Below are 14,472 nucleotides of genomic sequence, written 5' to 3'. Positions count from 1 at the left end.
CAAAAGTCAAAAAACACCTTGCAATTGACACAACATTGTAAACTTGACTATACTTCAATTAAAAAAAAAGCCTTGCCTTACAAGAATATATCTGGATTACGGATGTTTGAAAATGTAAAATGCATAGGGTACCACCTGCATAAAAGGAGGTGACTGTACACATGTTCTATCCCTCCTTTATGAGTTATACTTCCTTTGGGGGGGTTATAACCTCTCAGAGCTAATTTTCTCAGATTAAAAAATATAAACATTACCTGATTCTCAGTACTGCTGAAGAATCAGATAACTCTATGAAAGCATCTGACCCACAGAGTTTACTCAATAAATGTTTGTTGAATGAATGAATAAACAAGCAAAGTGAATGCTGCTCCCTGTCACAAACCATCATAATGGTACTGCCTGGAAATCCCAAGCCCACGTTCACCCGACTCTGCATTAACAATGTGGGTGACCTGGACAGGCCTGCGTGCTTCACGAAGCCCCAGTTTAATCGTGAATAGAAATAAGGGCAATAACACAAACCTCAAATTGTTAGTGAGTCAGTAATGAATTGTACCCCAACACTGCATGATGGAACCATTAAGAAAACTGGGCAAAGGGTCCATAGGCCCTCTCCATATAATCTCTTACTACCACATGGGAATCTACATTACATCTCAAAATTAAAAGTCTAATATTGTAAAGAGGTTATCGAGGTTAGGTGAGCTCACTGTCTCAAATAAGGAACACACAGTACAAATAGGACAATGCCCAGCCCATGAGATACACTCAGTTAACATTCCCACTGAGCCCACTAGTCCCTCCAACTTCAGAGCAAGAGGATGGGTCCTCGTGGCAACAGGCCACAGCACCTGAAGCTAACAAAGCTAATGGTGTCCACTTAAAAGAGCCCCTGTCACCACCCTTGTTCTAATTTTCTATTTGTAATTTTTTTCTTTTCATTAAATTGGAACTCCAAATTGCATAGAATTCTTACCAGATATCATGATGGCAGCCCTTCAAAACCTGACCACAGAGATCATGATGGCAGCCCTTCTTGGTGAAACAATAAAATGAAAAGCCATTTCCACAAGACCTCTGTGTAAATCTACTAGGGAACTTCATCCTGGACTGAGGAAGAGGACTGGGGAGTAGGGGGTAAACTGGGACACGGAGAAATATGGGCCACCTGTCCCACAATGGACTTTAGACTCACCCTCACCCTCCAGGAACTTCTAAATACACACACACAGAGTGCTATGGACAAGAATTTTTTTTAAACAAATCCCTGAATCCCTAGCAGATCTTGTTTCTACCGAGACACAAATGTCTTATTTGTATAATGTTTCACAGAAGCCTTAAAATATTATCACCCCAACTTGACACATCAAGAAACTGAGGTAGAGAAGTTTATCACATTCTACAAGATTAGAGAGAGGCCACGTCAGACACCGTATTTAAATCCAAGTCCCTGCTCCGTTGCTCACACTAGAAAGTGTCACATACTGCCTCTTTCCTGCCCTCTCCCTGCAATAAATCTCTGAAGAGTCTTTTCTGTGTCACCTGCAATCAAAATCACATCAATTTTTCACAAAGAGCTATGTCACTCCTTGGAGGACATACCAAAATCTAAAGGGTTGGGTTGAGAGGAGATATTTGCATTTTCTGTTTCTCAAAGGAAACATGGCTTTAAAAGAAACTGAAAATTATTTATCTAGTCTAAGCGCTCATTGTGCACAGAAAGAAACGGAGGCTCAGAGGAGAAGAGGAAAGGGCGTTATTAACAAATATTGCCTCAGCGCAGCACTAAGCCAGCCCTGGGCACTTCTGGGGGAGGATCTGGAAGGCCCAGGAAAATGACTGTTAGAAAATAGAAAGAGAAGAAGAATATAAGGTCCCGTCTCTACACCACCATACCATGAATTTCCACCAAATTACCCAGTATGGGTGCAGCCAATAGTAAGGTTGTCTAAACAGGTTATTGAAACCTGGAATTCTCAACCATAGTGGAAATTCCAGCATTTACTGTGCTTTTTTCCCAGTTCAATCATCAATTCAGTGGGCATTCTGTACCAGGGACTACACGAGACCTGGAGTTCTCCCAAATAAAGATCTCTATTACCACGTGTGCAAACCACATAAAGGCAACCAGAAGAAAAGCGCCCACAGATAAGATGGAATTACTGAAACTGAAAGCAGCCAAAGAGCATATATTACTAGGAAAAATGGTGCTCCTATAAATGGACTCATGGACATAGAAAGCAAACTGTATTTAGCAGGCAGGAAAGGAGGGATTAACAGATACAAATTAGTAAATATAAAATAAATGACAAGGACCTGCTATATAACACAGGGAACTATATTCAATTTCTTGTAATGAGTTATACTAAAAACAATCTAAAACATATGTATATACATATGCATATGTTTATAACTGAATCTCTGCTGTACACCTGAAACTAACATTGTAAATTGACTACACTTAAATAAAAAATAATTTAAAAAATAAGTAAAAATAAAAGCAACGCCATTAAGAAAAAATAAAAGAACACTCTAATCCCCTTAGCTGTAGGTGGTGGAGAATTCTGGTTGTAAACACCAAGTCCACTGGATCACTCCAGCAATGGCTGTCACTCTTTCTGACCATCAGAGAGTCACTTGCTTCACTGAGGTTTCTTTTCTCTTCTGTGAAAGGCTACAGCTGCAACTAACGATGTATAGAATCTCATCATTCACAAGCCCAACAAGTAGTGAGGGCTTCCCATGGGCCAGGCTCTGGACAAAGGAAAATATAGGGTCCGAAATATATTCATGGGTAGAAGAAGTTTGTGCCATAAAGACGTTAATTCTTCCTGTTTTGATAGACAGATTCATTGCAATTCTGATTAGAATTCCTACCAGATTTTTCTTGGAATGTAACAAGTGAATTTATGGTCAAGATTAGCCAAGAAATTTCTTTAGAACCACCACTGGGGAGGGGTGGATAGGTCATTAATTTCCACTGCTCTTTCTGAAGTGATAAAAACGTTCTGGAATAATAATGGTTGCACAACTGTGAATATGCTAAAAGCTGCTGAATTTTACCATTTAAATGGATGTACTTCATGGTGTGTGAACTATATCACAATAACGCTGTTATATGAAAAAATATTTCTTGACAAATATTTTTCTTTTTATACCACTAGTCTGTCCCACAATTTAAGAAAAACAAAAAACCAATACAAACAAAACTGTGCCAGGAGTTCTTTAGGACTGCAATATCCCTGGGTCTCCAAGGCCTCTGGTGATGCTGTTCCTGTTAACACACACTAGCTGGGCTGGGCTAGCTAGGGACTGTAACTATCTTTTTAAAATTGACTGTCACACGTTTCACCCTTGGAGAGGGAAGGAAGGAGGATATCACAGCTTCATGCCTTCAGCTCATTTTTAACAGAACCAAGCCCTGCTTTCACCACTGTTAATCCCTCTCACTATAAAAACACGTGACATCAACAAGCACCGCCATCATAACACCTGAAAGTGTTCAAGATACTTACCTGCGGCAGAAACACTGAGGGAGGAGACAGAAGCTTGCTCAGCACTGATGCTCCCTTTTCCCGACTCCACCAGGTGAAGCTGGGCGCTACAGCCAGAGGCTCTCAGTCCGGGGAGCAGCACACACGCCACTGAGCTGGTCCTGAGGGAGGGTGAAAGGGAAAGGAGGGCAGCCCTAGGGGGGAGGGAAAGGGGGGGTGCGGGCTGCAGCCCCGCTCGGAGGCCAGCCCCAGCACCAGCATACGCCGCCCGCTCCCGTCCAGGTCCGCAGACCACGCCCGCCCGGGAAACAGCCCGCCCATTGGTGGGGACGGGCAGGAGGCCGAGGAGAGGAAGCCCGGGAGGAGAGGACTCGCGGGCGGGAGAGGGGAAGGGGACGCCAGCCGTGGACTGAGGGGATCCCGGCTGCGTGAGAGGTGGCAGGCGCACACCTGGACCTGGACAGCTGTGGCCGGGGCGCCGGGGCAGGTGGTGCTGTCAGAAGGGTCTGGCCAGAGAAATTCAGCTGAACACGGGCTGACTGGCGCCCTTGGGGGCTGTGAAAGGCGGATCACCCTCCCGAAGCCGCCTGAACCCTTTCCCTGGAGCCCCCCACCTTGCACTTCCACAGCCAGAAGCCCCGGCCCCAGGCAGGAACCAAAGGCCTAACGGGCGACAGAGTTGAGAAGCATTTGGGGCCAATCCCCGGCTCGGACATGGAGCTTCGAACCAGGGGACCACCAGGCACCGACAGCGCATGCGCAGGAGGGACATGGATCCTCTCTGGATTCTGCGAGAGAAGGTGGGACAGCGAGGGAGGGAGAAGATGGGAGCGGGTGGAGAAGAGGGGAAAAGTGGAGGGATACAGATGGACAGGAAGAGCAGAGAAGGGATGGGTCTGGATAGGGGAGTGTCGTAGCGGAGTTGGAGAGAAAAAGCTTTACCTCTAGGGCACCCTGAGATGGCAGACCTACCTCTGTACCCTTCTGTAACCGTTCAAGTCCCGCAGCTCATATTTTACCTCCCTGATCCAGCCCTCCATCAGATGCTTCTGCAGAAACACTACGGGGATCACACCCGTTGCCCCCATGCGGAGCTGGGTTTTCTGTTGCTCTGAGAACCAAGCACCCGCAGGTGTTGTCGCTCAGAACTTCCTTGGGAAGAGTACATATTCCCCTTTTACACGCTGGGAAACAGGCAGGAAGGATCACTGCCTTAGCTCCACTGTCCCAGGTGTTGGTCTGGAGGGGAGTGGTGTGGTACAAGATCAGAGCCCCAGACAGAGCAGACTGCCTGAGTGTTGGTGCATAGTCCCCATCCCTCCTGGGTAAACCATACCCCAACCTAGTGGAAACATCAAGGGCTCACAGTGGTTTCCTGGGGGTGGGAGAGCTGTCCTCATGTGAAGGAAAAGTCCAGCTGGGCTAACAAGCTAAGTCACAAATCTAAGTGTGATAAGTGTCGGTTTACTGATCTAAGTTCTGCTGGGCTATCTCGTAAATCTGAAGTTTAGTGTCAGTTTATTGGGCTAACAACCTAACTCGTAATTCCAAGCTCAACAAGTGTCAGTAATGTGAACTATTACAAATTGATAAGCTCCAGTGTACTGATTCCTTGCATTTTGTTCTTTGAGTCTTATTGGCTAATATCCCCTTACTTGTATTGAAGTCTTTAAAACCTCATGTGCACGTCTAGGAGGTGCTCAGAAATTCGGAGCAGAAGCCCCTCTGAGCCCGCCGGCATAATAATTCTGAGTACTCCAGCACTCCGATTGGTGCTTGTTTCTTGGCTGGCCTGTTTCCATAACACTCAGCTCCAGTGCCCTGCTTTCTAGGTAGATAGGAGTGTTACCAAGTCCAAATTCATTCTCCTCAGTGCAGGACAGGCCAATAAGTTTGGAAACCAGATATTGGGGCTTGGAATAGCAAGTTTCTGTAGACCTAGTTGGCAAACTAATGTTCTGGAAAACCATCTCCCCAAGTCACAATTCAGGCTCCTTTCCTACGCGCTTGGTTGTTGCAAACTTCTTAGTGTAGGAATTCCTTCTTGTTACAATCCTTTGTTCTTACAGCTATCTGCGTGGGTCAGATCCCTGTAAATCTCCAACAAAACAAACGTTATTTTCTATTCTGCAATTTGCTATCTTTTAATGAATGAAAAAATGTTAAATATCCTTAAAGGTCAGAGCTTCAGAATAAGCTCTCCTGTGTATTTCAGGCTCTAGGCAACAATTTTTTACAAGCAAGATGAAGCCTAGGAGACAGAGCATAGGGTTAAATTCAAAGGAACAGATCTAATATGGAGTCAGATTTGTTCTGTTCTATTACCCGGGCAGAAGCCACTTGAGGATTTAAATCTCTTTAAGTTAAAAATAACTAAAATTTTAAAGGAATTTACATACATAGGTGGGAATGTGCAAAGCATATCTGGAAAAGCACCCAAAAGATAGTAAACAGTGGCATCTCCAGACAGGGCTGAAAGAACAGAGGATGAGGGAAAACTTCTTTCACTTGTGTATTTTTGTGCTCTGTTTGAGTTTTTTTTTTTTAACCTTTTGCATGCATTTCTTTTTCAGTTAAAATAATGTGTAATGGAGTAAAGGAGTAACTAGCTTAGCAAATACAGCAGCCATGGAATCACTAAGTCATCACTTTTGATTTAAGCCAGAAAGCATTTATTGACTCTCTCCAATGTGCTCAGTCCTGTTTTAAGACTTCTTTTATTATAATAATAATAATAATAATAATAATAATAATTATTATTATTATTATTATTATACTATTATTATTTCTAGTACTATTACTATTACTATTATTACTATTATTTTATGAAATAATAACATGGTATACCTCACCCCTGCCCATGGCTGGTGGAAAACCAACTGAGTTTTTCTTGAGTTGTTTTCCAAGGAGTAGAGATGAGTTTATAAACAGAACACATCTTCAGGGCAAAACAGGCAGTGTGCATTACCAGCAGGCCAGACAGCAATGAAGGGTTTTCAATTGAGGCGCAAAGAAGCTGAGAGAGAAAGCCTCAAGGACACTACAAAAAGCTGCCCAAACTGCCATCTCCATGGTACTACTGAAATAGGAAAGAACAAATCTGACTCCACATTTGATCTGTTTCTTTGACTTTTACAAAGCCAAGTTAATATGCTCCGGTCTTTTCATGGGTTATGATGTCACAGAGGAAACGGACAGTTCAACAAGGAACCACTCTGCCGTGATCACGGAGCCGGGGAAAGGGATGGGTTGCAAGATGTATGAAGCAGCCGCAACTGTGCCCGTGCTTCTAGGCAGGTATCCAAAATCGCCTCGACAAGGTGTCAAACATTTGTGCCCACGTCCTCATCAACAGACATGTATTAAAGACAAATGGAAACATATAAAAGGCCAATACCCTTGCTGGGTACACCGTCCAAAGAACAAAGTCTCAGTTTGACAACTGGCCATCTCGGTTCCATGGGATTCATTCTTGGAGAACCTTAAAAACCACTCTTCTGTCCTCAAGAATTGCTGCATATTTTTCCTATCTTTGGCTCAGGGATGCAGCACGTTCAAGTGAACTTTAATGTCTGCACAGATTTGACTGTCTTTCTCCAGGTTCATTTGTCCATTCCAATGAGGCCTGAGCTATGTCCATCCTCCGTAAGATCTATTCCCTCCAGTGACAGTTCATTGAGCCTGCAATTAAAAGCCAAGTGAACAAGACTGTCCTCAGCTAAAAAGTTCACCCACCCTTCACTGTTTTCTTAATCTCCTCTCCTGGCTAATTGCAACAGACTAACACCTCCCTCCACCAAGATTACCAACTATGTCATTTTGTCTCCCCAAAGAGAAAGTAAGGTCCATAATAGAGGAGACAACTACATAGTCACCTCTGAATTCGTAGCATATAGAACTGTTAATAAATAGATCTATGATTATGGCTTCTTTCCTTTAAAACCTTTCTGGTTATTTGAATGAGACCTTGGAAGGGAGGTGTTTGCTGTCCAGTATCTTGATCCACAAGACTCTGGAGGCCTTTTTCAGAATGGCTGTTCACTGATTCATTCAAAACACAACTTATCAATCAAGGAGTATCTGTGCTTTTCTGCCAGGTGTTTGTGGTCACTCTAATGCCAGAACAACTTTAAATTATATCCTTACTTTGGATTTGTTATTTTTCCCCTCTTCCAACAAAATTGACTTTCCTTAATTTCTTGCCTTGAGGAATTTTTTTTTTTCCTATTTCACCCTTTAGTAAACCAAGATCCTCAGGATGGGCTTGGCCCATAATATGATCCCCCATCCAACTCCTAGTGTCAGAGGCCTGGGGCTCACATCCTGCCCTCCTGTCAAGGCAACTGAAAATCAGTTCAGGATCAAACCAGCACCCCAGGGATTCTAAGGCTCGCATATCTCCCAGAAACCCTGCTTTCTCATTTGTCTTGGCTTCTGAGAATTTTCCCTCACTTTCTTGACAATTAGTTGTGCAGCTTGAAAGATGAGGAAGGAAGGTTTTATTTCTTAATCAGCATTTTAAGGAACTTGTGTAATGAAAGTTTTCACGAGTTTCTAGAACCCTCCATTGCCGAGAAAGAAAACACACTAGACATTTTCTAAATTTAGCTCCCATGTGCAATTTTTCTTTGTTTTTGTTTTCTTAACTGTTAACAGACATTTTTTAATTAAAAAAAAATAAGGCCCCAAAAAGGATAGAACACTGAAGGGGCAATCAAAATTAAAGGGCAAAGACAGAAAAATGATAACTACTCTACAAAGTTAATATAATACATACACTATGTATCAGATCAGCAATTCTCAGTAACAGCTAATTGAAAAATGACCATGAGGTAAAATTTCTCTCCTGTCAGGACATGGCCAACAGAAAATACAATTAAACCAACAAACTAATATCCTAAGTCTGGCGAGGTACAGAAGTCTACAAGCTAAATGTGTCTTCTTCTGGAAAAGAGGAAGACACACCAGCTCTTTTCTGTGGAGCCTGAGCCCACGGGAGGACGGTGAAGTGAGCTCTGTAAGTACCCAATTAGCAAACTGAGTGATGAATAAATAGACGTGAGCTTTGATGACAGAGGTGATACTACTATTCATTTGTCCTGTAAAGTATGACTTCCGTTCAGTGATCAATACTTCGGTGTCCTCAGGAGTTGACATTATTCGAAAATGCACAGCCTGGGCGCAGACCTCCACTTTCAGCTCGTGACACTGCACTTAGATGTCACAAGGGCACCTCCAACTCCACCTGCAAAGAGCTGACTTCACGGTGCTCCTCCAATAGCCGTCCTGCCCAGGGCCTCTGGTCGGGGGCTAAGTTCTCCGTGCCTCTCCCAACTCAGACCCATCACTCACAGATGTGAATGGACCCCTCCTTCAGGGCCCAGATATCCTCAGACACCGAGTCCCACCACCCACACCTGACCTACCAGATACTCACTGGCACTCACTCAGCACTGACTCTGTGCTGGGACCATGCTGCACACTGCAAACGTTATCTCACTGGATCTCCACAACAGTCCTGGGAATTGGGTACATCGCTGCTTCAATTGATTAGATAAATTGTTTCACTTCCTTGAGTGCGTCATTCAAACTGACACGGCTACTGAGCCACAAGCCTGGGCCTGAAAACCACTTGAAAATTGAACACTGCTACACCTCGCAGCCACCCTACTCTGACTCATCACATCACCTCCTGCCAAGCCTTCTAAATGTTTCCAAGCATTCTACAAGACAAAAGTGAACTACGAGAGCACCCCACTCTCCAACATAAAATCTGTCAATGATGGTTCGCTGCCCTTAGGAGAAAGCCCCACCAGGCCTGAGCACAGCCCAACGGCCCAGCATCCGCGTTCCCTGCGCGGCCACGCCGCCTCACCCAGTACGCAGCTCTACACGTGCCTTCTCTAGGACAGGGATGCAGACTCCGCACAACCCAGGGCTTGTCTCACTTGAACAATGATCACCTTCTTCAGTGTTCATCTTCTTCTTTGCTGACCCTCAGAAAAATGTTTTCTCATGATGAATAAATATCTTTTTCCTTATAACTTCCCATCATTGATAATGAGCTCCCCCGAAAGAGAGAAGACCTAATTGTCAGTCTCCTTATCTGTAAAGTGAGATTAACAAGGAAATATGTGAGGTTTTATGAGAAATAATATTCATGTGAGGCTGAGGGACAATTCCATCATACAATAAGCACTCAATATGTGCTTAATTAATATTAATAAGAATATATTGCATTCCAGCAACCTTCAATCAATTTTTAATGACTTTGTCCAACAGACTACTGACAAACTGTTGGACGAACCACTTTGAGCAGATCAGCACAAGCGTACTGGGATAGGTAAGCGCTGACTCCAGTTGCAGCTGCAGCCACCCAGCACTACGGGGTGGGGGCAGTTTGCTCAAGCTCTTACATGTTGCTTGAGCATTTAGTTGTCGTTATTGATTAAAGACAGGTGGGGGTTCTTTAGTCAAAGCACCTGAAACATAAATCTTCAAAGATTGATGCAAATTAGGTTTCAAGAACAACACTCTCACTAGAAATTATTTGAAAATCATAGTCTTAGCTACTCCGCACATCAAAAGGGCATGTTCTTAATGTATCTGACTAAATACACCGGAAGGGTTGTTTAAAAGAAATTACGATGAAGCCATCCTGAATAAGCTCCAGTATCATCTGCACAAAGCCCCACCCAAGGGTCTCATTTCACATTTCCACATAGGTGTTCAGGTAGCTTAACTTGGGTCTTGGTTTCTTATAACACGGGGCGGGGAATAGTTGTGGATAGATTTAAGTAGCAAATATATAACTAGGGTAATTGCTGTTAAGGAATTCTAGAAATAAGAAGATTGATATATAGTCCCACCCATAAGAAACTCAGCATGTCCAATTACAGCAGCATTAAAAATAAAATGAGGGATACATTTAACAAAAGTTTACAAGATTTGTACATTGAACTTTTTGAAGTATCACCAAAATAAATTTTAAAAGATCTACATATATGGAAGACATCCCATTTCCATGGAATGATAGACAGTATTATTAAAAATATTAAGACTCCTCAAAATGATCTACATATACAGTGGAATCCCTATCAAAATTCCAGCTGACTTCTTTGCAAAAATTGAAAAACTGATCCCAAAATTAATATGGACGTGCAAGGGGCCCAGGATAGGCAAAACAACCTTGCAAAAGAAGAGTAAAGTTGGAGGACTCACTTTAAAAGGTACTAAAATGCTATAGTAATAAGTCAGTATGATGCTGGCATAAGTTTGGATAAATAAATCTATGAGACACAATAAAAACCCACGGGGAAAAACTTACATTTACAGACAGTTTTCCACTACGGGGCCAAAAACACCCCATTGAAAGAATAGTCTATTCAACAAATTGTGCAGGGACAGCTGGGTATCTGCAGGCAAAAGAATCAATCTGGAATCTGAACACCCATATTTTATATAACAAATAAAAATTAAAACAAAGTAGATCACAGACAGAAATGTAAAAATTAAACCTATAAACTTTCTAAAAGAAGACACAGTATAAATCTTTGTGGTCCTAGGATAGGCTTTGGTTTCCTGGATACAATACCAAGAGCACAAGTGATAGAAGAAAAAAGCAGATAAACTGGACTTCATCAAAATTAAAACCCTTTTCTTACAAAAGACATCATCAAGAAAGTCAAATGACAGGGGAAATGGGTATCTCAAGTCAGAGAGTGCGTGCTTAGCAAGAAAAATAAAATAAATCATTACATCTAACTACCTCCCCTGTAAAGAAATTGTTTTAATGTTTAAAAAAAATAAAGTGAAAGACAATGTGCAGAATAGAAGAACAATTTTGCAAAACATTTATCTAATAAGAGAGTAGCATCCAGGATATATAACGAATTCTTACAACTGAACAATACAATAAAACAGACCCAATTTTTAAATTTACCACAAATTTAGATACATATACAAATGGCCAATAAGCATATGAAAAGATGCTCAACATCACTAGACAAATCAAAATCAAAATGAGATCTCATTTTACACCCACTAGGATGGTTATAACCAAATCATGGACAATAACAAATGTCATTCAGGAGGCAGAGAAACCTCATATGCGGCCAGGGGAAAGGGACAATTGTGCAACTTCTTTGGAGAAGTCTGGTATTTCCTCAAAAGCTTAGAGTTATATGGCTCAGCAATTCCACTCCTATATGTAGAGTCATCCCTCAATACCCTTGGGTGGTTGGTTTCAGGAACCCCACACCCTGGATACCATAACCCAAGGATGTTCGAGTCCCTTTACAATCAGCCATCTGGATCCATGTAGTGGAAACTACAGATATGGAGGGCCAACTGTACAGCCAACAGAATGAAAACATATTCTCATAAAAATTTCACATCAATATTCATAGCAGTATCATTCAGAGTAGCCAAAAGTTACTAACAATATCCATCCATCAATGAACGGATAAACACATTTACCAAGAATAGGCCCACAAACTTTTGGTCATTGAAACTTTGACAAAGGAGGTGAGAACATACAATGGAGTAAAGACAGCCTCTTCAGCAAATGGTGCAGGGAAAACTTTACAGCTGCATGTAAATCAATGAAGTTAGACTACTCCCTCACAGCATACACAAAAATGAATTCAAAATGTGTTAAAGAATTAAACATGTAGACAAGACACTATAAACCTCTTAGAAGCAACCATAGGCAAAACATGTGACATACATCTCAGCAATGTTTTCCTAGAGCAGTCTACTCAAGCAATAGAAAAACAACCAAAAATATACAAGAGGGCTCTAATTAAACTTACAAACATTTGCACAGCTATGGAAACAGTAAGCAAAACAAAAAGACAACCAACCTATGGAATGGGAGAAAATATTTGCAATAAATGAAACTGCTAGGGGCTTAATTCCCAGAATATGTAAACAGCTTTTACACTTAATAAGAAAGAAAAACAAACAATTCAATTCAAAAATTGGCAGAAGTCCTAAAGAAACATTTCTCCAATGAAGACGCACAAATGGCCAGTAGGCACATGAAAAAATGTTCAATATCATTATCAGAGAAATGCAAATCAAAACTGCAATCAAATATCACCTCTCACTAGTCAGAATAGCCATCATTCAGAAGTTCACAGACAATAAATACTGGAGAGGCTGCGGAGAATTGGGAACCCTCCTACACTGTGGTGGGAATGCAGTTTGGTGGAGCCATTGTGGAAAAATTATAGAGGTTCATCAAAGACAAAACCTTGACCTCCCAGATGACCCAGCAATCCCACTCCTGGGCATATATCCAGAAGGAACCCTAATTAAAAAAGACACCTACACCCCAATGTTCACAGCAGCACTATTTACAATAGCAAGACATGGAAACAACCGAAATGTCCACTGACGGATGGCTGGATAAAGAGGTTGTAGCATATTTGTCCAATAGACTACTATTCAGCCATAAAATAATAATAAAATAATGCCATTTGCAGCAACATCAATGGACCTGGAGAATGTCATTCTAAGTGAAGTAAGCCAGAAAGAGAAAGGAAAATACCACATGAGATTGCTGACATGTGGAATCAAAAAAAAAAAAAAAAAGAAAGAAACAAAAAGATAAATTTCTCTACAGAACAGAAACAGACAGAGTCACAGGAACCAAACTGTGGTTACCAGAGGGGGGAGGGTGTGGGAAGGAATAAATTGGGAGTTCAAGATTTGCAGTTACTGAGTATGTAAAGAATAAACAGCAAGTTTATACTGTATAGCACAGGAGAATATATTTAATATCTTATAGTAACTTATGTTTAAAAACAGTATGAAAATGAATGCCGGTATGTTCCTTTTTAACTGAAGTCTTGTGCTGTAGACAAGAAACTGACACAACATTATAAACTGACTAGACTTCAATGAAAATATTTTTAAATAGACTAAAACCAAAAAAAATGGAAAAGGATATTATCAAACAAAAAGAATAAAGTACTGATTCAGGCTACAATATGGATGAACCTTGAAATTTTATGCTAAAATAAGCCAGACACAGAAAGCCAAATAGTGCCCTTTAAGGTGAACTGTATCTAAGCGTTTATTGTACTACTCCTGTAAATTTTCCAGAGGTTTGAAATCTATCAATATCAAAATAAAATGTATTATGCATTAAAAACTTAAAACGCTTCCTCACAGGAGGGCTTTAATTATTAAATGCAGAAACGCATATGGAAAACGCTCTTGGAAAAACAATTTGCACGTCCACACACAGTCACTGCTGTCACTGCCACTCAGAGGGTGGTGCCAGCGCTGATGAGAGCTGCCTCCACTCGCTCCCCTGCAGAAAGGAGTGAAGGCCTGAGCTCTGCCATGCAGGGTGAGCGTGAACCTGAGTCATACACAGCCACGTTCCAGACTCTGCGTTACCCAACTTTCTTATACAAACTGCAACATGTAATGTAAACACGCTAGAGGGATGTATCTTACAACACAGGGAATACAGACAATGTTTTACAGTAACTATAAATGGAGCATCTATTGTACACCTGAAACTAATATCATATTTTAAATCAGCTATATCTCTATAAAAAATTAAAAAATATTTTTAAAATGTTATCACTTTAATATTCAAATCGGTTTTTAAGTAAATACTAAACAGCTTAGAATATATAAAAGCATTTAATTGTGCTGTTTGTTTGCATATTTACATTCAGCCTCTTGCTAAAAGAGAATTTAAACAATTTTTTTAAACACAGCTTAACAACCATAACAACAAAAAGGCAAAACGGAGAGTGAAGAGAAAATGGAGATTCAATACTTAAATGAAACCAGGGGGAGATAAACTCATAAAAATGGATTCCATGAAGTCAGGGCAAGTGTTAAAGGCCGACTACAAATTCAGCTGTAAGATTCTTGGCAGCTAAAGCAAAAAGAATATGATGAAGGGGCGGGTGGTAGAGCATGTGCTTAGCGTGCACGGGGTCCTGGGTTCAAG

At 41.4% G+C, this 14,472-nt stretch overlaps 1 protein-coding gene across 1 annotated transcript in view; it reads right to left on the bottom strand.

The window, feature by feature from the left end:
• Positions 1-14,472, bottom strand: part of LOC140693123 (trafficking protein particle complex subunit 9-like) — a 299,333-nt gene that overhangs the window by 264,009 nt on the left and 20,852 nt on the right. Inside the window, exon 4 of the mRNA XM_072957180.1 lies at positions 3,516-3,655. Within this exon, the coding sequence (XP_072813281.1) occupies positions 3,516-3,655 (140 nt within the window). The remainder of the gene's footprint in view (positions 1-3,515; positions 3,656-14,472) is intronic.

The sequence above is a fragment of the Vicugna pacos genome, unplaced genomic scaffold, assembly GCF_048564905.1.
Source record: "Vicugna pacos unplaced genomic scaffold, VicPac4 scaffold_19, whole genome shotgun sequence".
Classification (NCBI taxonomy): domain Eukaryota; kingdom Metazoa; phylum Chordata; class Mammalia; order Artiodactyla; family Camelidae; genus Vicugna; species Vicugna pacos.
This window is presented reverse-complemented; position numbering and strand designations above follow the sequence as displayed.